This window comes from Thalassophryne amazonica, chromosome 2, assembly GCF_902500255.1.
Source record: "Thalassophryne amazonica chromosome 2, fThaAma1.1, whole genome shotgun sequence".
In the NCBI taxonomy this organism is placed as follows: Eukaryota; Metazoa; Chordata; class Actinopteri; order Batrachoidiformes; family Batrachoididae; genus Thalassophryne; species Thalassophryne amazonica.
Window position 1 is genome coordinate 95525480 of NC_047104.1, and position 23276 is coordinate 95548755.

The 23276-nt window shown below is 39.5% G+C and overlaps 2 protein-coding genes across 13 annotated transcripts in view; both read left to right on the plus strand.

The window, feature by feature from the left end:
* Positions 1-5577, plus strand: part of tcf12 (transcription factor 12) — a 338068-nt gene extending 332491 nt beyond the window's left edge. For all 11 annotated transcript variants that reach the window (XM_034189942.1, XM_034189886.1, XM_034189913.1 and 8 more), the window contains 2 exons: positions 2388-2541; positions 2698-5577. In XM_034189942.1, coding sequence (XP_034045833.1) covers positions 2388-2530 — 143 coding nt within the window. In that variant the 3' untranslated portion in view covers positions 2531-2541; positions 2698-5577. The remainder of the gene's footprint in view (positions 1-2387; positions 2542-2697) is intronic.
* A 5531-nt stretch (positions 5578-11108) lies between these two features.
* The window catches only part of cgnl1 (cingulin-like 1), a 91472-nt gene continuing 79304 nt past the window's right edge, over positions 11109-23276 (plus strand). The window contains exons 1-5 of one of the 2 annotated variants that reach the window (XM_034189984.1): positions 11109-11285; positions 18264-19971; positions 20178-20272; positions 21876-21981; positions 22642-22743. In XM_034189984.1, coding sequence (XP_034045875.1) covers positions 18316-19971; positions 20178-20272; positions 21876-21981; positions 22642-22743 — 1959 coding nt within the window. In that variant the 5' untranslated portion in view covers positions 11109-11285; positions 18264-18315. The remainder of the gene's footprint in view (positions 11286-18263; positions 19972-20177; positions 20273-21875; positions 21982-22641; positions 22744-23276) is intronic. The other variant, XM_034189976.1, reaches the window with a different exon arrangement.

Here is a 23276-nt window from a genome sequence, read left to right on the forward strand (position 1 = left end):
TTACCAGATGCTTTTCAATACAGTTAAGTGTCTTTGGCCATACTAACGAGGCAAAACAAAAGGCACACTATGAACAGACAGAACATGCAATATCGCAAGTGTTGCAACAACACAACCACTGAAAAACTAAAGACAAAAAAATTATTGCCCAAAACGGCAGCATCACTGAATAGACAGCAACAAGGTATAGATTTTACTCCCAGACAGGTCTTGTGGTTGACTTTTTTTATCCTCTCATTGAAAGTAAGACTAAATAGATCTGCAATCCAGTATACTTGTTGCAAACTGAAGCAATGTTCATGACGGAAAAATCCACTATCCACTTCCTGACATAGGTTACATTGTAGGCCATCAAACACACTATGAAAGTGAATTGAAAACAACCCTTAAACAAAATAAAAGAAAATACTAGCAAAATACACAACCTCACCTTACTGCTTCACTGTTTCACCTCAGGGAGCTTTGGTGACTGCTGTGTGCTCTGACAGGTTGGCATATTCCATTATCTCACCACAAACCTTTTCAATTGCCACCGCTTTCTCATGATCATGGTTATGTGCACCTACCGCACTCTGAGTTAAAGGGAAGGACAGGTGCCACTCTGATTGGTTGATCTAGTTGTTGATACATCACGCCTATGCCTAATGAACACTGCTTAAGCCCCCATCACACGGCACTAACGAAGGACACTGAAGCCAAAACGAAGCAAGAAATGTGGACTTACGTTGACTTTCTGAGACATCATTTACCCGTCGTCCTGCTTCATTCCTGCAGCTGGCGCTTTGTCAGAATTTTCAAACTGTTGAAAAATGTGAATGAATCCCAATGACAACCTCAATTCCTCTGTATTGCGTTTTGCTTTCAATGTTGACGGTTCCTCATCATTTGTGTAGTTCCCGTACCGTCAGCGTTCCGTTTGATTGTCGTCCAACTGCGTCCAATCTCCCAAGTCCGACATCTTGCACGAACGTTGACGATATCTGAACAGATCAATAACTAAAGCTCAGATGAGCTGAATGTGACTCGTCCATGTGTGGGACGAAAAGCAACGTTTTCCTACAGAAACAATAGCGGCAAGAATGTTTTATCAACTACTTTAACTATTTACGCACGTTGCAGCTATCTCTGGCTGCAATGCGCGTGTGCACGCGTGGACTACAGGACAGCAGGCAAGCAGCTTGGTAGAAGACAACAACTGTTATGATTATTTATTAGAAAGTGGAAGAAACACAAGATGACTGTCAATCTCCCTCGGTCTGGGATTCCATGCAAGATCTCACTTTGTGGGGTAAGGATGATTCTGAGAAAGCTCAGAACTACGCAGGAGTACCTGGCCGCAATGACCTGAAGAGAGCTGGGACCACAGTCACAAAGATTACATTAGTAACACATGATGCTGTCATGGTTTAAAATCCTGCAGGGCAGCAAGGTCCCCCTGCTCAAGCCAGCACATGTCCAGGCCCGTTTGAAGTTCACCAGTGACCATCTGGATGATCCAGAGGAGGCATGGGAGAAGGTCATGTGCTCAGATGAGACCAAAATTGAGCTTTTTGGAATCAACTCCACTTACCATGTTTAGAGGATGAGAACAACCCCAAGAAAACCATCCGAACTGTGAAGCATGGGGGTGGAAACATCATACTCTAGGGGTGCTGTTCTGCAAAGGGGACAGGATGACTGCACCATATTGAAGAGAGGATGGATGGGGTCATGTATTGCGAGAAACAACCTCCTTCCCTCAGTAAGAGCATTGAAGATGGGTCATGGCTGGGTCTTCCAGCATGACAATGACCCCAAACACACAGCCAGGGCAACTAAGGAGGGGCTCCGTAAGAAGCATTTCAAGGTCCTGGAGTGGCCTGGCCAGTCTCCAGACCTGAAGTCAATAGAAAATCTTTGGAGGGAGCTGAAATTCCAAACCTGAAAGATCTAGAGAAGATCTGTATGGAGGAGTGGACCAAAATCCCTGTTGCAGTGTGTGAAAACTTGGTCAAGAACTACAGGAAACGTCTGACCTCTGTAATGGCAGACAAATGTTTCTGTACCAATTGTTAAGCTCTGTTTTTCTAGGGGGTCAAATACTTATTTTATGCAATAAAATGCAAATGAATTATTTAAAAATCATACAATGTGATTTACTGGATTTTTTTTAGATCCTGTCTCTCACAGTTGAAGTGTACCTATGATAAAAATTACAGACCTCTCCATTCTTTGTAGGTGGGAAAACCTGCAAAACTGACAGGGGGTCAAATACTTATTTTCCCCACTGTATTTACATATATAGTATGTCACAGTTTTGTTTCATAAAAACATGAAAGAAAGTCATTTGTTGGCTTTTCCAGAGAACTGAGAAAAACATGAACCCCCCTTTCTCTCTGAACATACAGAGCGGAATTTGAACCCCAAAGCAGCTTGCCTTAAGAGACGAGAAGAGGAAAAAGTCACCAGTGGTTCTGGTGATGGCCAGCAGACCCACACAGGAGTTCATCCAGGTCTCACTGACTCATCCAATCCAATGGGCCACCTCTGAGGAGTCATCGGGTACATTGCTTTACTTCAACTGTAATGTTATTGTCATGTAAACACTCCAAAATTAATGACGGATGTAGTCATTTATGGGACTCTAAAATTGAATGTGAAATAAAGAAAACTTGTTTTAAATATTTACACCTCTAACCAGTATATTTCTTCCTCCAGATCATTTCTGTCCATATGAGTTGGTGACCTTGCTTCCCATTGACAGACAGGACGCGTGTTGTGTGACACCAGTTGGAGGAGACAGACCACTTGAAGCAAAACTACTAGACTAACACAATCCGGTCCTAAGATTGAAGCGTAGCCTGGTGTCCAGCTCCCTGTGATCAGTTTCCATCTGCAAAATTCTGCCCACAAGAAGTCTTCAGCACATATCACTGTCTGCAAGAAGTGTGTCGCTTCTGAACAATCAGAGACTCGCAATCTCCTCCAGCCGTATGTGGAAATTGCCTTGTGCCTAAACTGAATTGACGAATGCATTGTAACAGCAATTGTTTTTGTCTGTTTTGTTTTTCTATTTATTATTTTATGGAGCTATAAAGTGTATGTCTAAAGGGAAAGTTAAGTAGTTTTGATGAGATAATTGTTGCTTTTCAGTTGATCTACAGTTTGCCAGGGTCACCACAATAATTAAGCACTCCACCTGTGTAAGTCTTTGGCGAGTCTGAGATGAGGGGATAAATTTATTGGGCAGTGACAAGGTAAGTTTCAGGTTAATTTATTGCCCAGTTTAGAGTGACATTTGTGCCCAACTGAAAATTACCTTTAGCTTTTAGACACACACTTAACCCTCCTCGTTTTTAAAAAAGAGAATATATTATTTATATATTATATTGTGTTCATTCTTACAATTCTCACATCTGCAACCAAAACAAAGTTTTATGGTGTTTTCAGGTGTTTTTGTTACCGGACTGAAATCAAAAAATGTTAATAAGCTCAGCAGTGGAATAAGATGTGCTGCTGCATTAGCCTGAACAATATTATCTAAAGAGGTGGTGGTCAAACGGCAAACTCTAGTTTTACTGAAATGTGGAGTTTTGTTTGTTTGTTTGAGTCCTCAGCAGTGAGCAGTGAAAATGCAGACATCCATGAGCAAACCTTTGCATTCCCTGCATATTTTTAGCGTCTTAAATGAGAAGGTGACTTGCTTGTCCTTAGGTTCCTTTGCCATATAGTGTTAAAATTAATCCGAGACCTGTTTTGCAGACTGGTGTCTATATTTCGCCTCACAGTAACATGCTTTTGGCACCCGCGCACAAGTAGCTTCTTTTTTGTCATTTCCTGCCTCCAGCTAATCAGAAATGGCTTTATGAAGTAGTTTGAAAACGAAGACCATGCGTTCTCCTGGCCTGATGAACATATCTTTATAGTTTTTCTTTGTGTTAACAACTCCAAATGGTGAAAGCATTTATCTGAACTGAAATTTTGTTTTGATCATTTTGTAACAGGTTGATTCTCCAGGCTTCCGGCATATAAAGTCCAGTTTCACATAGTAGAGAGAACCTTCTAAGTTATTTTTGATCCAAGCTGCAACTTACTAAGTACAGACTAGATATTTCAGACATTTTGTTGAATATCATTTTTTGTTTGTTTGTTTGTTTGTTTTTTACTGTAGTACAATAATGAACAAAAGCAAAAAAAAAAACAGATTTTCTTTTCTGTTTTCAGACTGATCATGGCTGTATTTTTCCACCCGCATCTTAATGTGCATGTGTTACATTTCTTGTGTTAAGTCTTTGTTCTTAAGACTTGCTTTATAATCCATTTATTTCTTTGTTCATAGTTGACTGCATCTTAAGCAAAGCTGCCACATTCAGGAGTGTTCTGGACAAAAAGGGAATTCACTTAGAATAAAGAATGCCACACCAAGATTTTTCAATATTTGCTATGGTGAAGAAATCACATTTGTGTGTGTGGGTGTGCGTGTGCGTGCGTGTGACCTGACTGAATGTGGCCTTCTTTATTTCAGTATTCATGAGCATGCACTCGTGTTGGCAGGTTTTGATTGAGGGCATAACGTATGTCACACTCCCTGCTCCGTCTTCGTCATTAGTTGTTTTCTATTTCTCATGCTTCCTTTTTTTCTTTGCTCCGCTGTTTGCTAAGTTAGACTTTGCTGTATTCCCAGATGCTTTCCCGTGTATAGTATATAAAAAAAAAATCAAAGGAAAAAAAACACATTTGGCTTATTTTTCACTGTAGTTAGTCTTTTATACAATATTACTGTAAGAATATTTCTTGGATTCTAAATATTACTCTTTCTAGATTTTTGAAAACAAAAGTTTTGAGTAAAAAGTTTCTTACTTTATTTTACTATATTAGATAGTAAAATGTACGGTTATTTACCATAACCTATTCATTATTACCAGAAAATTTCAAATGACATTTCAAGAACATAGTCAAGTTGTTGCTTGTAGTCTAATACTTAAGGCTTTGTACGAGCTCAAATTGCTAAAAGTGCGACCTCCATCGTATTTTTCAGCCTCTGTTGTTAATTGATAAGATTTGTTCTTGTGTCAAATGAATTTCAAGGTATATTGTTGATGCACATGAAAAAAATGGCAACGGGAATTTCTTTTTTGTTTTCTTCAGAAAAACAGTGTATATAACATTTATGTTGCAATAAATGTGCCATCTTTTTATAAACCCAATTGTATGTGCATTTATTTCTGTCACTTTTTTTCATATATTTGCATTTTTTCTTTTCTCCATGCAGCTTTCTTTTTTGAAAAAAGTGCAGGCCGGCAAAGTAAAAGGAGAAACTTGGGCACACATAATTTCCTTCTCTCTGGCACTCTCTCTCTCTCTCTCTCTCTCTCTCTCTCTCTCTCTCTCTCTCTCTCTCTCTCTCTCTCTCTCTCTCTCTGTCTCTCTGTCTCTCTCTTTCTCGCTCTGTTTTGGAGATCTTTCTACAGTGGATTTAGGCCAAATGACTGTTTTATAGTATGTAACTCATTTTTGAAAATACCAGTGGACCATTGTAGTCTGTATGAAAAGTGCTATGGAATATATGTTTCTATTTTTAATAAAGTGTCTTAGCAGCGTGTTGTAGGTGTGCTGTGGTCCTGTTTGTGTTTTTCTTTCCATGTGGTTTGTACTGACGAATACAAGCCTAAATGCCCTGCAAAAAAACGAAAAAAAAAAAGGATATTATTAGTAACACCACTGATGTTATTGCTTTTATTAATTTAATATGAAAGAAAAAAGATGAAACAATGACTTTTTGTACATCTTATTTTCTTTTGAATCTACTTTGCAAATACAGAGTGAAAATGAAGTGAATGAAATTGATGCAAAAACTGAAAAGTACTAACCCTAAGCACACAATAGGTTTTTTGTTTCAGTACTCCCTGTACTATTTGTGCTGAAGTCAAAGAATCCCAAAAGTGTTGAGAAAATCCTGAACTTACCCGAGAGGACTGTTGTGCTGTAAATCTCATGAATCACAACATCTGCATGAAGTTATGTGTGCAGATGTGAACATGAGAGTGCTCATCGTGTCCTGAGGTCTGATCCTGGGTTTTTTTTTGTTTTTGTTTTTTTTTTTACAGAGGTGACTAGCTGTTGCTCGGTCTGTGGTGAGCTCAGCAACACTGTAAGTCACGCCTGTCACTTTTCTCACATGAGTGTGTTGGATTGCTGCTGCTGATGGTGGTGGTGGTGGGTGTTGATAATTTTTGGAGGCGTGGGGACCTGTTGTGACTTTTGGCCCAGATGAAAAACACCCTTCCAAAGAATCTGCGTCTGATTCCAAAAATCATCTCCCTTTCAGGAGTCATGTTGAAGTACTTCTGAGTTTCTACCTTCAGATCTTCACTCTAACACTTCTAATGTCAGTTTTAAATTAAATGCATTTCCAGAGTGTTTCCTGTCAAAAATCAAAAAACAGTGACATCAAATGAGCTAAGTTTGCACTTCAGTGACATCTCTGGTAAATGTCAATTAGGCTGCCACTGGGTAGGCTGCAGTCATTCTTAATCAGGAGGCCGCACACTGAGCATGCCTAGAGGAGCCAGCTGTGGCACCTCGCCACAGAACAGAGCCCTCATTGTGCATGGCTGTAACCCAACACAGTGGCACGGAGCTCAGATTAAAGCCTGTGCTGCTGTGCTGTGACTGCACACACAAGAACACAGTGAGCTGTGAGCCTGTGACAAAGGCAAAGGGGCAGCTGGGCCTCCACCGTGCCCCCTGCTGCTGCGGCACACCTTCAAGTTATCATTCATTGCTCAGTCCAAGAGTGTGAAGTGAAGTCAAAACTGGCAAATATTTTTGACAGCACAGTGAAGCTCAACTAAAAGAACAAAAAATCCCCCACACATTGACTTCCTGTCACTAATTGTGGCGCAGTCAGTTATTCATTTATGTTGTTACTGCTTTTGTGGACAACACAATACAACCCCTGGCAAAAATTATGGAATCACCAGCCTCTGAGGATGTTCATTCAGTTGATTAATTTTGTAGAAAAAAAGCAGATCACAGACATGACACAAATCTAAAGTCATTTCAAATGGCAACTTTCTGGCTTTAAGAAACACTATAAGAAATCAAGAAAAAAAGATTGTGGCACTTTTTTAGACCAAGCAGAGGAAAAAAATATGGAATCACTCAATTCTGAGGAAAAAATTATGGAATCACCCTGTAAATTTTCATCCCCAAAACTAACACCTGCATCATATCAGATCTGCTCGTTAGTCTGCATCTAAAAAGGAGTGATCACACCTTGGAGAGCTGTTGCACCAAGTGGACTGACATGAATCATGGCTCCAACACGAGAGATGTCAATTGAATCAAAGGAGAGGATTATCAAACTCTTAAAAGAGAGTAAATCATCATGCAATGTTGCAAAAGATGTTGGTTATTCACAGTCAGCTGTGTCTAAACTCTGGACCAAATACAAACAACATAGGAAGGTTGTTAAAGGCAAACATACTGGTAGACCAAGGAAGACATCAAAGCGTCAAGACAGAAAACTTAAAACAATATGTCTCAAAAATCGAAAAATGCACAACAAAACAAATGAGGAACGAATGGGAGGAAACTGGAGTCAACGTCTGTGACCGAACTGTAAGAAACCGCCTAAAGGAAATGGGATTTACATACAGAAAAGCTAAACAAAAGCCATCATTAACACCTAAACAGAAAAAAAAAACAAGGTTACAATGGGCTAAGGAAAAGCATTCGTGGACTGTGGATGACTGGATGAAAGTCATATTCAGTGATGAATCTCGAATCTGCATTGGGCAAGGTGATGATGCTGGAACTTTTGTTTGGTGCCGTTCCAATGAGATTTATAATGATGACTGCCTGAAGAGAACATGTAAATTTCCACAGTCATTGATGATATGGGGCTGCATGTCAGGTAAAGGCACTGGGGAGATGGCTGTCATTACATCATCAATAAATGCACAAGTTTACGTTGATATTTTGGACAATTGAAAGGATGTTTGGGGATGTTTCAAGATGATAATGCATCTTGCTATAGAGCAAAAACTGTGAAAACATTCCTTGTAAAAAGACACATAGGGTCAATGTCATGGCATAGGGTCAGTGTCAACGAGTAGATCTGATTTGATGCAGGTATTAGTTTTGGGGATGAAAATTTACAGGGTGATTCCATAATTTTTTCCTCAGAATTGAGTGATTCCACATTTTTTTCCTCTGCTTGGTCTAAAAAAGTAACCGTTACTGACTGCCACAATCTTTTTTTCTTGATTTCTTATAGTGTTTCTTAAAGCCAGAAAGTTGTCATTTGAAATGACTTTAGTTTTGTGTCATGTCTGTGATCTTCTTTTTTTCTACAAAATTAAACAACTGAATGAACATCCTCCGAGGCCGGTGATTCCATAATTTTTGCCAGGGGTTGTAGAAGAATCTCATATGCAGCACTCAAACACTGCCTCAACTGAACTCTCTCTTGGGATTATTTATTTGTTACTGTCAGCAATGGTCTCAAACTAGTCATGTACAAGCCAGAAGTGGCCAAGGAACTGAGCTGATAAGGTCCATCGCTGTGTTTAAAAATGCATTGTAAGTGCTGGGACAGCAGTTAAACGTGGTGCTGTTCAGGGTCCTTAAATACCTTTAGCCTTTGACCTCTGCAGCATGCTTTAGTTCACTCATCACATCTCTCAACCCTACATATATAATATACACACGGTGCATCCAAAAAGTATTCACAGCACTTCACTTTTTCCACATTTTGTTATGTAGAGCCTTAACAAAATGGATGGAATTCATTTTTTCTACAAAATGAATTCTACACGCAATATCCCATAATAACAATGTGAAAAAAAGTTTTTTTTTTTCTTCATTTTTTACACATTCATAAAAAATAAATTAAAAACCTGAGAAATTACATGTACATAATTATTCACAGGTCATCCTGTTTCCACTGGTCATCCTTGAAATGTTTCTACATCTTAATTGGAGTTCACCTGAGGTAAATTCAGCTGATTAGACATGATGTGGAAAGGTACATGCCTGTCTACATATAAGGTCCACAGTTGACAGTGCAAGTCAGAGCAAAAACCAAGCATGAAGTCAAAGGAATTGTCTGTAGACTTCTAAGACGAGACTTGAGGCAAAGGCTGTGAATACTTAATGTGATTTCTTAGTTTTTTATTTTAATAAATTTACAAAAAAAAAAAAAGTCATGGGGTGTTGTGAGTAGAATTTTTAAGGGGAAAATGAATTTACTCCTTTTGGAATAAGGCTGTAACACTATAATGTGGAGGAAAAAATGTTCTGTGTACTTTCTGGGTGCACTGCTTTATTATTATTTGTGCAATAATAGCACAAGCAGTACTTGAGGTTTTGTAGATTTTATCAGAGCCTATTAATGTAAATCTCCAACCCAATGCCTGCATATTTGGCAGAAACGTTATATATATATATATATATATATATATATATATATATATATATATATATATATATATATATATATATATATATATATATATATATATATATAGGAATGTTAATAGATTGAAACTCACCTCATTTTCTAAATTATTTGTGGTTGAGAGATATAGTATTTTTTCTTTATTTTTTATGCTTTTTTTTTCTAAGACTAGAGAAAATAAAGTTTTGCCCTGACAAATTTAAACTCAGGCGCAGTCCAATCTTACAGTATTTTGATAGTTTGAAGACTTTTTTTCTATAACTTCATAGGTTCTTCCTCTTGTAACAGCTAGGCTGGATTTTGATTTAGTTCATTTTTGGTCCCCCCCCCCCCCCCCCCCCCCCAATGTGCTCTCCTGTACTTTATTTAGTTTATGTGTGTGTTACAAGCTTTAAGGTAACAATTGAAGGTACAGCAGAGAAAGACTGTGTGCTTCTTGTTCCACTTCATCTGCAGGGGGTAATTTGGACTGAAGTAAGATAAAATTATGAATTTTCGTGCTTAATATGTGGACATCTTCATTTCGATTAAAAACAACTAATACAAATATACTTGTGGGAAAAAAAGCATGCATTGCTTAATATTATCAAACTGAAAAGGGTACCTCACACAGAGCCTACTGTCTACGTGCAGATTTTTAAAGCTGTTGAGAGACAGAGAGAAGTTCATGGGCAAGCAGAATGCTATTTATTTCAAGTGATTTCGCCTCATTTAAAAAACAGGATAAAGAGGATCCCTCATTTACATTTTGTAAACGTATTTTTTAATGCAGCGCAATGTGCTGGAAAAGGTCTCATTAGCCAACGAAACCCATTCAGGTTAGACACTGCCCACTAGATGACGCTCTCGCTTTTTAAAGACAAACAGTTGCAAATTGTATGCATCGTGTAATTTATTAGAACTTAAATGAAACTAAAGGCGAGAACACGCAGGTATCTGTCATTTGCTCAGATGTTAAAACATACAATCATATTTTCCTTATGTGCAACAGTGTTTAACTTTAAAATACTTAAACATTAAGTTAGGGTCTCACTTGTTTATTGCTGCGTCTCATATATATATATATATATATATATATATATATATATATATATATATATATATATATATATATGAGACGCAGCAATAAACAAGTGAGACCCTAACTTAATGTTTAAGTATTTTAAAGTTAAACACTGTATATATATATATATATATATATATATATATATATATATATATATATATATATATATATATATATGATTGTGTATTTCATACGGCACTCATATTTAAAATTTCGAGATAAACCGATAATGAACAAATACATTTTAAATATATATTTTGGTCTAACTAACTAACTTAATAAATAAAAGTGATAAGGCATTTTTAAATATACTCCCTCTGTTCCTTCAATTAATTTTTGAGGAAAAGTAGGTCAAATTCACTTAAAATGACCTCGTTCCCCGACACTAAACCCTTGTTTTACACTAGTACGACCGCAGGGATTTTTTTTTTAAAGATCTGTTAAAACAAAAAACAAAAACGAGAAATTGAAAAAAAAAAAAAAAAAAAAAAGATGGCGACAATTCCTGTTCCCAAAATGCGATGGGTCACAGAATTTGGCGTAACACCTGGTTTGGCGCTGCCCGGTGGGCGGGTTTGTGTGCTTGTTTCAGGAGGCGGAGCGGCCTGGATGTTCGGACGTCCTTCTCAAACAGACTGTCTCCCTCTTCCCAAAACAACACACAACTAAATAAGTTAGTGAAGTGTATTGTGAGATATTTGTTCACTCGCATATGTTTTTATTGTTAACGTTAACAAAAGGCGTTTAAGCTGCGTACGAGAGAAAAGAGACACACTGGTGAGTAAAACAGTTTACACTCTCCTAACATCGATAACTCTCCTAACTTCGTCTACTCTCACAAGGGACAACATGTTCTGTCAAGAATTTAGTTTAAAAAGAAGTGACTGTCGGAACTGAGGATATTTTGAATTAAATCTTATTTTAATTTAATCTGTGTGCTTGACGCCACCTGTTGCACTGGACAGCAAATGTAAAATGTGAATCAGCTCAAACTGTTGCGTCTCTTTCAGTTTTTACACTTAATGTCGAACGACGTGATTTACAATCTGTTTTAACGTTTTTCATAGTTTCTCCTGATCTAAATGGGCAGCATTCATATAGCGCTTTTATATGGTCAAGGTGCTTTGCAGTAATGCCTCACATTCACACGACACACGTCTGCTGATATATAAATTCTGCCAATACCAACTGTTAGATGTAGACAACCATCAACTGATACTGCTCACCAAAATCCTTACACCTAAAACATTTAAATAATACTTATGAAGTAGTAGCTTCCAACTTCATTTTAATGCCCCACTTTAGAAAATGGAAAAAAGTGAACTTCCACCTCTACTGTTGTGATATATTAATAAACTGTGAGTAACATTGAAGGAAAGTAACTACCAACCCAGCTGTAATTTGTTTTAATAAAGCAACTTTACAGCTTTACACAAGCTACATGTTTTTGGTTGTACATATTATTTTCACACATTAATGGAGAGACTGAATTCTGTCGCAAAGCACGACTTTTCTTTGCATGACATGTTCAGTTACGTTGTGTGTTTGTGGATTTAGAGAAATCTTATGTATGACAGGGTGCCTAAAGAACAGTTGTGTATTGTATGAGGAAGTCGAGAGTGACAGAGAAGTATGTGAGGGTGGTGCAGGATATGTACAAGGACAGTCTGACAGCGGTGAGATGCGTGTTCGGGTGGAGGTGGGATTACATCAAGGATCAGCTCTGAGCCCTTTCTTGTTTGCAATGGTGATAGACAGGTTGACTGGCAAGATCAGATAGGAGTTTCCATGGACTATGACAGGCATAATCTGTGATAGAAGGGTATCTGCAAGAGTGAAAAGGAAAGTTTACAAGCCAGTAGTGATACCAGTTATGGTGCACAGCTTAGAGGCTGTGGTGCTAACAAAAAGACAGGAGGCAGCGCTGGAGGTGTCAGAGTGGAAGATGGTGCAATTTCTTTGGGAATGACGAGGATGGACAAGATCAGGAATGAAAATATCAGAGAGACAGCACAGGTAAGATGGTTTGGATACAAAGCCAAAGATGCGAGATTGAGATATGTTGGACATGTGTGGAGGAGGTACGCAGTGTATAAAGGGAGACTGATACCGGGGATGGACGCACCAGCAGGAGATAAGGGAGCCCAAAGAGGACATTTATGGATGTGGTGGGTATGATAGGGGAAGATTCAGATGATAGGGTGAGATGAAGATGGATAATCTGCTGTGGCAAGTGGCAACCCCTAACGGGAGCAAATGAAAGATAAAGTAGCGTGACCTGTTCAGTCAATGAGCCTCATTTCCCTGTATAAAATCTACCGGTCTTTTATGTTTTGCACCATTTTGCAGGCTAGAGGCGCTATCGTTATGCATAGTTTATAGAGCATAGCACAAGTACATTTGGGGCATGTTTAACACCACGTTGCTCTTTAGAGGGTGTATAATCCAAGCACAGGGGTTTGATTTATTTGCTTAATAAGTCCTTTTGCAGATAACGTGCCAATTCCTGACACACTCCAGTTGGAAGAACTGGTCTCTTCAACATCCAGAGAATTTGCAGGATCTGCAACAGGTTGCTCGACATCATAGCAAGCCTGCACACAGGTAGTCATCGTGCCGTGTGGTGCAAGTACAGAAGCTTTGCCTTTTTTCTCCCGTGAATTCTGGCTTTCCTCACGCATGTGTTCTGGCTCCTACACTGTTTAGTGCTTGCCTGGACTGGGTTTGGGGTAGAGTAGTGTAAACAGGTGAGCTCCTATTACTTACCAACTCATAGCACACCAACTCGTAGCACATCCATTGTCAAGTCGTGGCACTTTTCAAATCGGTAAGCAGATTCGGTGTGTTACAGCCGCTAGGTTTATTTGTTTGATTGACGTTGATTTGTGCTGGGAATTTATTTTAAAGACAGTTAGTGTAATAGCAAGGTAACGTTTGTTTTACGTGGTGTAATCCCATGCTGGAAACGGCATTTTGGTTATGCTTGCTGATTGAGTAACAAGTAGTAAATCGCAAAAATCACAAACTCTTTCTCAACACAGCACAACGTATTCCACATCTGCGCAAACAAGGACTGCCCACAGCAGGGGTCAGACAGGAGGAATGCTGCTTGCATTGTGACATGGTTGGTTTTTTGACTGTATAAAACCTGTTTTCACCAGGATGCTGGCAGAAGCCTGTATAAAACTGGTTTTAGCTAGTTAAGCGCATCTAAAACTGGCTAAAACCTGTAAAACCCTTGGTGAGAACCTATGAAGTCTATGTCATATACTCACTGTGTATCCCTTATTTGATGTACGCTACCAGTCAAATGTTTGGACACACCTTCCCTTTATGTTGAAAGAGAAAGTATGTTTATACTACACCTGTTGTTTGTTAATTGTTGACTGTTTACAGACTGTTTAAAATGAGATAAAACATTAGGGCAGTGGCATGTATAAACAGTTTGGCCTATGGAGAGGAGCAGATTGGCACAATAATAATAACAAATTGCAAATTGATAATACTTCTTTCAGAATTCTTCGTTAAACTTTATATAGCACCAAATCACAACAAAGTTACCTCAAGGCACTTCACACAAGTAAGGTCTAACCCTAGAGCAAGCACGCAGGTGACAGTGGTAAGGAAAAATGCCCTCTGATTTGAAGAAGAAACCTCAAGCAGACCAAACTCAAAGGGGTGAACCTCTGCTTGGGTCATGCTACTGACACAATTGACAATACGAATATACAGGAAATTTTGGGATAGTGATATTGTGTTATGTTCTTTTGGCTTCTCATTTTTTTCATTTTGGGTCACCATAGCAAACCTGTTATGGATCTGCATGTTGATTTGGCACAAATGTTGCACTGGATGCCCTTCCCGACACAACTCTACATTATAGGGAGAATAGGCACATATGGTCTTGACCTGAGAACCTTCTGCATTTGGAAACAAGTGCAGTAACCGCTTGGTGACCATGCTGACGTCCAAGCTGACTAATCCTAAGTGATGAATCTGTTGATAACAGCACTATGTACTCAAGGTGTATGGCAGCAGATGTGTTTGCTCTGCATAACCAAGTTAACTGATTTTTGTTCTCAAATTAGCCTGTGTTTATACCTGGATCAAAAGAACGCACCTCTTTTGAAGAAGGTGTCACAGTCAAAATCAAAGACCTTTTTTGTTTTTCACACATTTTGAGGTACTCTCCCTGGACACAGAGAGATGAGTTTTTGCCACTTCTTTTGAAGCAGGTGTGAGAAACATTAATAGATAACAAGTTTGGACAATTTAATAAAGTTTTTCCACAATAATATTTTGTTTTTGCCACATACTGGACATTATTATCACTTTACCGAGGCGTTGCTAGGCCGGTAGCGTAGATTTACGTCAACGCTACCTGGCTATACCCGCCCGTAGTAGAGAACGAGTATCGGCATAACCGCCCGCTGTGCGTAAACAAATGACGTCATAGTGTGCGCAGCCCAAGAACTGTCCTCAGGGGGGAAAAAAAACTGTCAGCGGAGGAAAAGATAAAAAGGCGAGAAGTGTGTGTTGGTCCCCATATGGCTATTCCGGATGATTTTCTCATGGATAGTATGTCAATGAACAGCAGCTAAAGCAGCCAGCTTGATGAGGATGCACTGCCGAATTTGGAGAGCAGCGCGCGCCAGCCGACACGACAAAAGTTAAAGTGAGCCAACTTTTTATGTACGCGTTATGTGTTGTGTATCTCAGTAAAAAGTGATAATAATGCAAATAACATGCATTTGTCATGCGGTATGTATTTTCTGAGTCCCTCTGTCCATGCCGTCGCCCGCAATGACAGATATTCGCCCTTGTCTAACTCGGGCGAATATCTGTCTTTTTGGGCGACTGGGCATGAACATCGGGCCTCTGAAAATGCATACCGCCCTCCAAAAGCATGTTATTGTATTAGTATGGAGTTCCCATATATTACATACATATGCGACAAGCATGGTAATGTACGACACTAGTTAGACCATTATTGTTGTACATTACCATGCTTGTCACATATTGTCCTCCACGGCCCAACATGAAATAAGGGGGATCATTGAAATGGCCTCTGTATGTGCGTCCATTTGTCTGTCACGTTTTGAGGGCTCTAGATTTACCTCTTGTATACATAGTACACACTTATACTATCTTGTACACAGACACAAATGTGACGTCCAAGCATATGACCGTGGCCCAAATTTTCAAGGTCATCCAAGATAATGGCTGAAAAAGACACCTACCACCTGACCCCAGATTGTCACTTTATCTCTCCAAATATCACTTTTACAGCTTACATTGGTATTGAACACCTATAGGAAATCATGCATCCTGACTCCCTTGACCTGACTGCATCTTTCTGTCTAACATCTTTCTTTGTAAATATCTCATGTTACAACGTGGAGACGTGCACCTTATAGACAAGTGCGGCTTATTTATGTACAATTTCTTTTTGCTTTTTAACATTGGCGGGTGCCGCTAATATTCAGGTACGCTCTGTAGTCCGGAAATTACGGTAAACACACGCAGCGCGAACTCACCCATGCACAGCCCTGTACAGAACTGAACGTCCCGCATCGAAAGGTTCAGTACAAATAATGTATCATTACACCCTTATTATGCACACATTTTGGTCTGAAGTAATAATTATACTTCACAGTACACATGCACTAAAATTTCAGCAGTGATTTGTACTCTTCACTGAAACTGCCTCTGTCTGGCATATCATTCTATCGAAACCCATGTTTTCAATGCCCACAATTATCCGTTAAGGCCTGCATGTGCATATCACATGTACATATCAGCATAATAGGTAGGGAACTTCAGCCCAGTATTGTCCTGTTCTTGTTATGATGTTTAAGTTTCTTAGGAGATTTATTTTACTTTTAGGCAGATTTCAAATTCATGTTTTCCTGTTTTAGACTTTTGTGTTTTTGCAAACCACAACAGTCTAAAACCTGTTTTTGCAAGGTTTTAACTGGGTTTTTATTCATGATAAAACATCCCAACCCCACATTGTGAAGAGCAGACCCCTAAAGTGTCTGCTGCCCAGTTTGTGAACCACTCTCTTCTGTGTGGCAGGGCACTCAGAAAATGCGTACCTCCACCAACTGGAAGAGGAGGTTGGAGATTTTTTTTTGTTTGTTTTTGCTTTTTGTACCCTTGCTAGAGTAGGTATTATTAGTACTGTATAATGTGTCTTTAAATGTTTACACAGATTTTTACATTCCTCAGCTGCTATGACGGGTGGTTTTCAATCACACGAGTCATTGCAGCAGTGCACAGTGTGACTACGCTCACGTGAATTTAAAATTGATTCCGCTTGGTTAAATCCTTTGTGAATACCCCCCACTGGACAGATCAAAGCTTCAACTTTTTAAACCTGTGCCGAGTGTCGGCCTGTGCTCGGGGGTCAGTGAAGGCAGCACGACCACTATGAAGGGGTGAGGAGCAGCTCAGTGTGGTTTTACTCCCTCACAGTGAAAAGATGCAATAGGAGGAAAATCATTGCACACTCGTGGATTTTATGTGTCAGATACATGTGACAGTGCAAGACAGAGTCTGTTGTGTTTTTCTTGGCCTTTATCTTTCCTCAGTAACACTCTTCCTTGTGCACACTTTATATTGTTTTCTTTCTTATTTTGGGATTGCAGCGTTTAAAGTTAATTCTGATTAATCACAGTACTGGAAAAACCCCCTTCCAGCTTGTTTGATTGTCACACCAAGCTGTGTAGAATTATTGTGACTTGGTGCCGTATTAAAAAACAAACAAAAAAAATAGTTACTCAGCTGTCTCCAGGTCATATTTCATACTAATGTGATTCTCTCATTTTTGTCGTCTGTTATCAGCGTCCTTCCTCCTGGCTCGTCTCGGCCTGTCTTTCTAACGTGTAGAATGGAAGTTTATCAGCAGGCCAAACAGGAACCTGTTAAATGACTATTGTCCAATGAAACACATGGTGGCTGCTTTGTTGTCAGTAGCTTCCAAGGTATAAATGTGTGTGTCTGAGGAACACTGAACAGCTCACCTGAACAGATGCATGCAGCTTGACATTTATTGTCAACCAAGTTCTCATGCTGTGGTTACAAACATGTCATCTTTCTGTGATTGCTATAAATGGGGCTGAGTAAGCCTTTCTCTCTCATTCTTGGCTTTTCCCATGAACAGGACCCTGTCATTTACACCAGTTGTCCGTAGTGTATCTGTGTGGAAAATACACACACACTTACAGTGTAAATAGTTAAGCTGAACTCAACAATCTCCAAAGTTTTATTGCAACAACAGAGCTTTTGCATGATTCTCAGCTTTAAGTAACTTATTTTGGAATATTAACTTTTCTGTTGACGTCTCTCTCATAACCTAGTTCCCTTATATCATGTGTCATGCGTGGTAATGGGTCATTTAGTTATGTCATATCAATTAGTCACACACTTGAAAGGCCTTTCTAAACAGAACCTGCTATTATTTACTGTTAAAATGAATGTGACTAAAGGTGACTCATATTTTTCAGAGGTGTTCATTTTAAGGTGTTCTTGGTAATACAGGGAGCTTATTGTCTCAGTCTAGGTTTGGTCAGAGTACTTTAACAAAAAATAAAGTCTCTCCGCAGTAGAAAATGGTGCATTAAAAAAGTAAAACAAAGAAATTGACTAAGCTTATTAAATGCAGGGGGGCTTTAATGTTTAATAAAAATTTGTTGATATTCTAAATTCTGTGGTGTCCCATTTCTGACTAATACAGCCAGTCTTTTCTTGCAGAGGTGGGCCACCTGATCCAGGGTGAGGGATTTATTTTCCTTCTGCATTCCCGATGGAGACCTACAGAGTAACTGGAATTCCTGACAGTGGGTCACAGCGGGGTTACACTCAGCCTCCTCGCTCCTCCAGGCCTCACAGTAATGGAGCTGGGACATATGGTCTCAGCATCCGCGTCCAGGGCATAGATGGACACCCTTATGTAGTTCTGAACAACCAGGACAGAGGCCCTCAATCTTATATCGATCCTAACAGTAATGGGTATATTGACACTGAAAGTTCTTTTATTGATAACTACCATGAGTATGATTTCAGAGGAGGCAAAGAGGCTGACTCTAACAGCCCCTTTGTGGAGTACAGGTCTCAGAAGATGATGCATTACACTGGCCCTCAAAATGGCCTTGCCGATTCACAAGCAAAGAAATTGCCCAACCTTCTGAATTTTCAGAAGCACCCTGAGATACTGCAGCCATATGATCCACAGACCAACTCCCTAAACCTTGAAGGGTTTAACAGCCTGCCTTCAAGGCCTCTGTCTCTGGCTGAGACTAGAAACCAACGCCAAAGTTCCACTTTCAGATCTGTTGTACCTGCTGGAACCCGTGCTAGGTCATCAAGCCTTGACCGGAATAAAGCTTCTGCACAGTTGGACAAAAGGCAACTTTCATCCTGGAGCCAGATAGAGACAGTTCCTGCTAAGCCTAAATCACAGTGTTTGCCTCCAGCACAGCTTGATCAGCCCCAGGAAAGATCACAGGCACAAGTGGCTCAGCCACAGACTAAACCTTACCTCACTAACTTCAGTCCACTTCAGATGAAGCCAACTTCAAAACCTCAGTCTCAGCATCAACTGACACTTCCACCCCAGCCTCAAATATCTTCTGTTTCAAGTCCAATAAATGAACAAAGCAAGACTTCAGTGAGGTCTCCCAGCTCCATGAGCAGTGCAGACTCCAGACTGGAGTGCACCCACCGTGAGCCAGATGTTCTTCCTCTACACAGGACTGATTCCAGTGGACCCGTTCTTCAGTCCTCAACCCAATCCCGACACGCCTCCTCCCCTTCCTCCAAGACCCTCCTTGATGACCAGATGGATGCTCTGTATGCGGACACTATCAACCGTCATGAGAACCGGCGCTACATCCCTTTCCTTGCTGGTTCAGGGAGAGACATCGACACTGGTTCCATTCCAGGTGTTGATGAACTAATTGAGAAGTTTGATGGCAGCCAACAGCGACAAGGCAGGGCCGGGCGCAGGAACAGGATTAAACCAGAGGACAGGAAGCGCTCACGCAGTGTGGACAGTGCCTTGCCATTTGTCCTTGAAGGAGACTCCACTTATATGCATGAGTTCAGTCACCATCGAGGCACATCTAGTGAGCATGTCCTTCGGCCATCACAGCTACGGCTGCAGAAGACAGCTGGCAATCAGAACTCATGGGTCATGGCTGTAGATGGTGAACTTGATTCCAGGGCTTCATCTCGTGGTGCCAGTGCACCTGGTTCTCCACAGAGCACCGTCTCAAGAGGTGTCGGCTCCATTCACAGATATAGAAAGCCACAGACTCACTTCTCTTCTGTACCATTCAAGAGCAAAGAGAGCGAAGAAAACACCTTTTCAGCTGGCACTAATGTCACAAAGGCCTCAACATCGCTATCGAAGTCCGCTTCCACTGCAGACAAAAAAACCACTACAGATGGAGACCCTCAGGTAAAACGTCCACAAACCAGTGTTTTCTACACCAATCATTCAAATTCTGATTGGATCTGAGAGTTGTAACCTGAAACTTTATGCCTTCATTGGTGCTTTTTTTTTACTTTTAAATGCATGTGAAAAGTGAAAGAACAACACCCTTATTTCTGTGTTAATAAGAAATAATATTTCATTAAGGTCGCTATTGTTTCTGTCATATGCAGGTGACACCTGATCTTCTAAAAGGTCAGCAGGAGCTTTCACAGCAAACACACGAAGAGACAGCAAAACAGATTCTCTTCAGTTACCTTAAGGAAGGGTGAGTTTTGGTCTCCATAGACTTTTTTTTTCTAATTTCATGTTATGAGTAATGTTCACAGAGAGGTGACAGAAAATATCAATTTTTATGTTTTGAATTTTTAACTCTTTGTTGAGTGCTGAACTGAACCTGTGGAGTGTCTTAAAGTTTAAATCCAGTGTGTTGCATTGCAGAGTAAATACATCACATAGAGAAAAATCTGTCAGTGGGAGAGTCTACAAAATAGTTGTTTTTTATCATAGTCTGACTGTTTCTGATAAAAAGTAAAGGAATGTTCTCTTCCCTCCCATCTTGGCTGTGAGTGATCCAGCTGTGTGCTGTTTGTTTTCCTGCAGGATCACTCCTTCTCCGCTTACACTTTGTTGTGCGGTGAGATAAGTGGAAAACATTTAGTTTGTGAAATCAGTTTCTGGTTTCTGCTTCTTAAGAAGTGTCAAGTTAAAAATAAAGAACTATGAAAGTAGGTTGAATGAGCTGATGTGATGTTGTATTTAGTGCACAAGTGCAAGTGAACATTCAGATCAGTCTCAATAAATGATTTATGTAAGACAAAAAAAGCATTTCAAATGGCGCCAACAGTTGTTGCGTTAGTTGTGGCTGATTTTTACATTTTCAGAACAGGAAACTGGGTGTGTTGAGCCATGGGTCAGGAGTGGCAGGACAAAAGAAAGGAAACACAGATGGAAGTACTGTGCTGAAACGGAGCTACATTCCAGAGTTCCACAAGACATACACTCATCGACAGGGGTTATAAAGGTTTAATGGAAATCATCTGCAAGTGAGGGAAGGACTTTGAGGGTTTGGTTTTCTGTGTCAGCATTGTGATTCATTAAAATAATTTATTGCTGTTGTGAAAGTGCCGTAGCTCCAGCTTTGTTTATTTTAAACTCAAGGATTACTTGCTGTACGAGTTGTGAAAGTTCTGTTGTCTTTGAGCCTTTAAACCCCCAGTGATAGTTAGAAATGCTTGCTTGTCAAGATAAAGACAAGACCATTGTCTTTGCTCCTTGGATTCATGTTTTGCCTTTCTCCATCCACAACATTACTGTAGTCCGCTGCTTTCTGTACAACATTAGTTTCTTAAACAAAAATTTAGCTGTGAACCCAGGTTTATGTACATATACCAGAAAGACACTGACTCAAATTCAAGTAGTATATGAACACTAAAGTGTTTCATCATGTAATCTGAACTCCAAGCACAAATACTGGCATTCATATATTTAAAAACAAAAAAATCCCTTATAATCTACACAATTTTCTGAAATATTCCTACACTTTACAGCATAGGATATTGCAATACTAGATGTTAGTTGTTACATATATTTGTAGCTCTTGTTCCATTTAGTATGACCTCTAATCCTTTTTCTTCAGTGTTTTGTGAAAGCTGAACCACACCCCAAATGTGTTTTAGTTGACAAGTGTAACAGACATTTGTGCTGTGTGGTAACACATCAGTGCAGAATGAATGTTTCTTTAGTCTGTCAAGATGGAAATGACTCTTTCTACAACAGATTCATTTCTGATTCCCGCAGCACTAACAGGGTTTTTTTTTAATCAATCACAGTCTGAGTGTGTTAACGTTTCAGTGCATCTGTGTCGACAGGAGTAATGAAAATGATGAAGCAACTAAGAGGAAAGTTAATCTTGTGTTTGAGAAGATTCAGACGCTGAAGTCCCGAGCAACAGCAAGTTCACAAGTCGATGACAAAGTGAGGACATGTTACTACTTTTAAGTGTTTTTTTGGTAGTTAAACGAGTCTTTAAAAATGTCTTCTCTACTCCCATCATGTGATTACACCACCTTTAGAAAAGTATTATGCAAATGTGAAAAACCTCACAGTTGCTTTTTTTTAATATCAAATTTGGGGGACCATGCAGCCAGTGTCTTTAATTATACAAATGCATAGGTGTGTCTTCACTCTAGCTGTCTATCAACAGCATAAGTGAAAGATATGGGATTGAAAGTGTTTCGGGTGCTTTTCCAAAATGCAGCTTAAGTGGCTCCTCCAATTTGTTGACTTGCTGCCTCATCTGTGCGGCGCCTTAATTTGTATTCACATTTATTTTCAAATCAGCCATGCCTTAAAATTTTGTCTAAGTCAAATTGCGTTCTCAAGTCTTTCAGGCTTTTTAGTGGCATGTTTTAACACTTCAGAGCGTTAACTTTCAGCTCTTCAATATTTTTTATCATGCTCAAAAAAACATGAGTGCTTATGTTCGAATCTTTCTCAGTTGTCAGCCAACTGTGTGCGAGCATTAGCAGCTAAAACATGTAGATATTATGTTGTTGTTTTTTTTGTTTATCGGTTTTCTTTAGAATTGATCAGTTAGATATTAATGAGCCCATAATGTCTGCCTCCTTCTGTTAGTCATTAAATGTTGCTGCACAGACCAAAGCACTGCAAGAGCAGAATGCTGCGCTGGAGAAAGAATTGGCAAACTCAAAGAGGCAACTGGAGGATCAGTCCAAGGTAACAAGAAGATCTCTAACTACTTCTATTTTCTTCTTCTTTTGGCTGCTCCCGTTAAGGGTCACCGCAGCCAGTCATCCCTCTCCATCTCACCTGTATGTCCTCTCTCACCACATACATGATCCTCCACTTTGATCTTCCTCGTCTCCTTCCTGCTATCTTCATCGTCCTTTTCCCTATGCAGTGCTTCCAGAAAGCATTCACAGCACTTCACTTTTTCCACATTTTGTTACAGCCTTATACTCCAAACTGGAGTAACAGATTTTAGAGAGAGGTCCTGAAAGCCCTTCTCAGATTTTGTTAATATTTTTTTATTTTAATGTCCTTTTTACTAATAACCACTGTGCAAGTTTTATGCCAATATCTCCACTAGTTTTGGAGATATTAAGCCTTCAAAAAGAGGGTATGCCCTATATTTAGCATAAAACAAACGTTACAATCAAACATCCATAGTTTGATAGCTAATAACTTTTGAACTGTTCACACTAAATGGTTTAAATTTTCACACGATTCTTTGCTGTAATAAGGCTCTG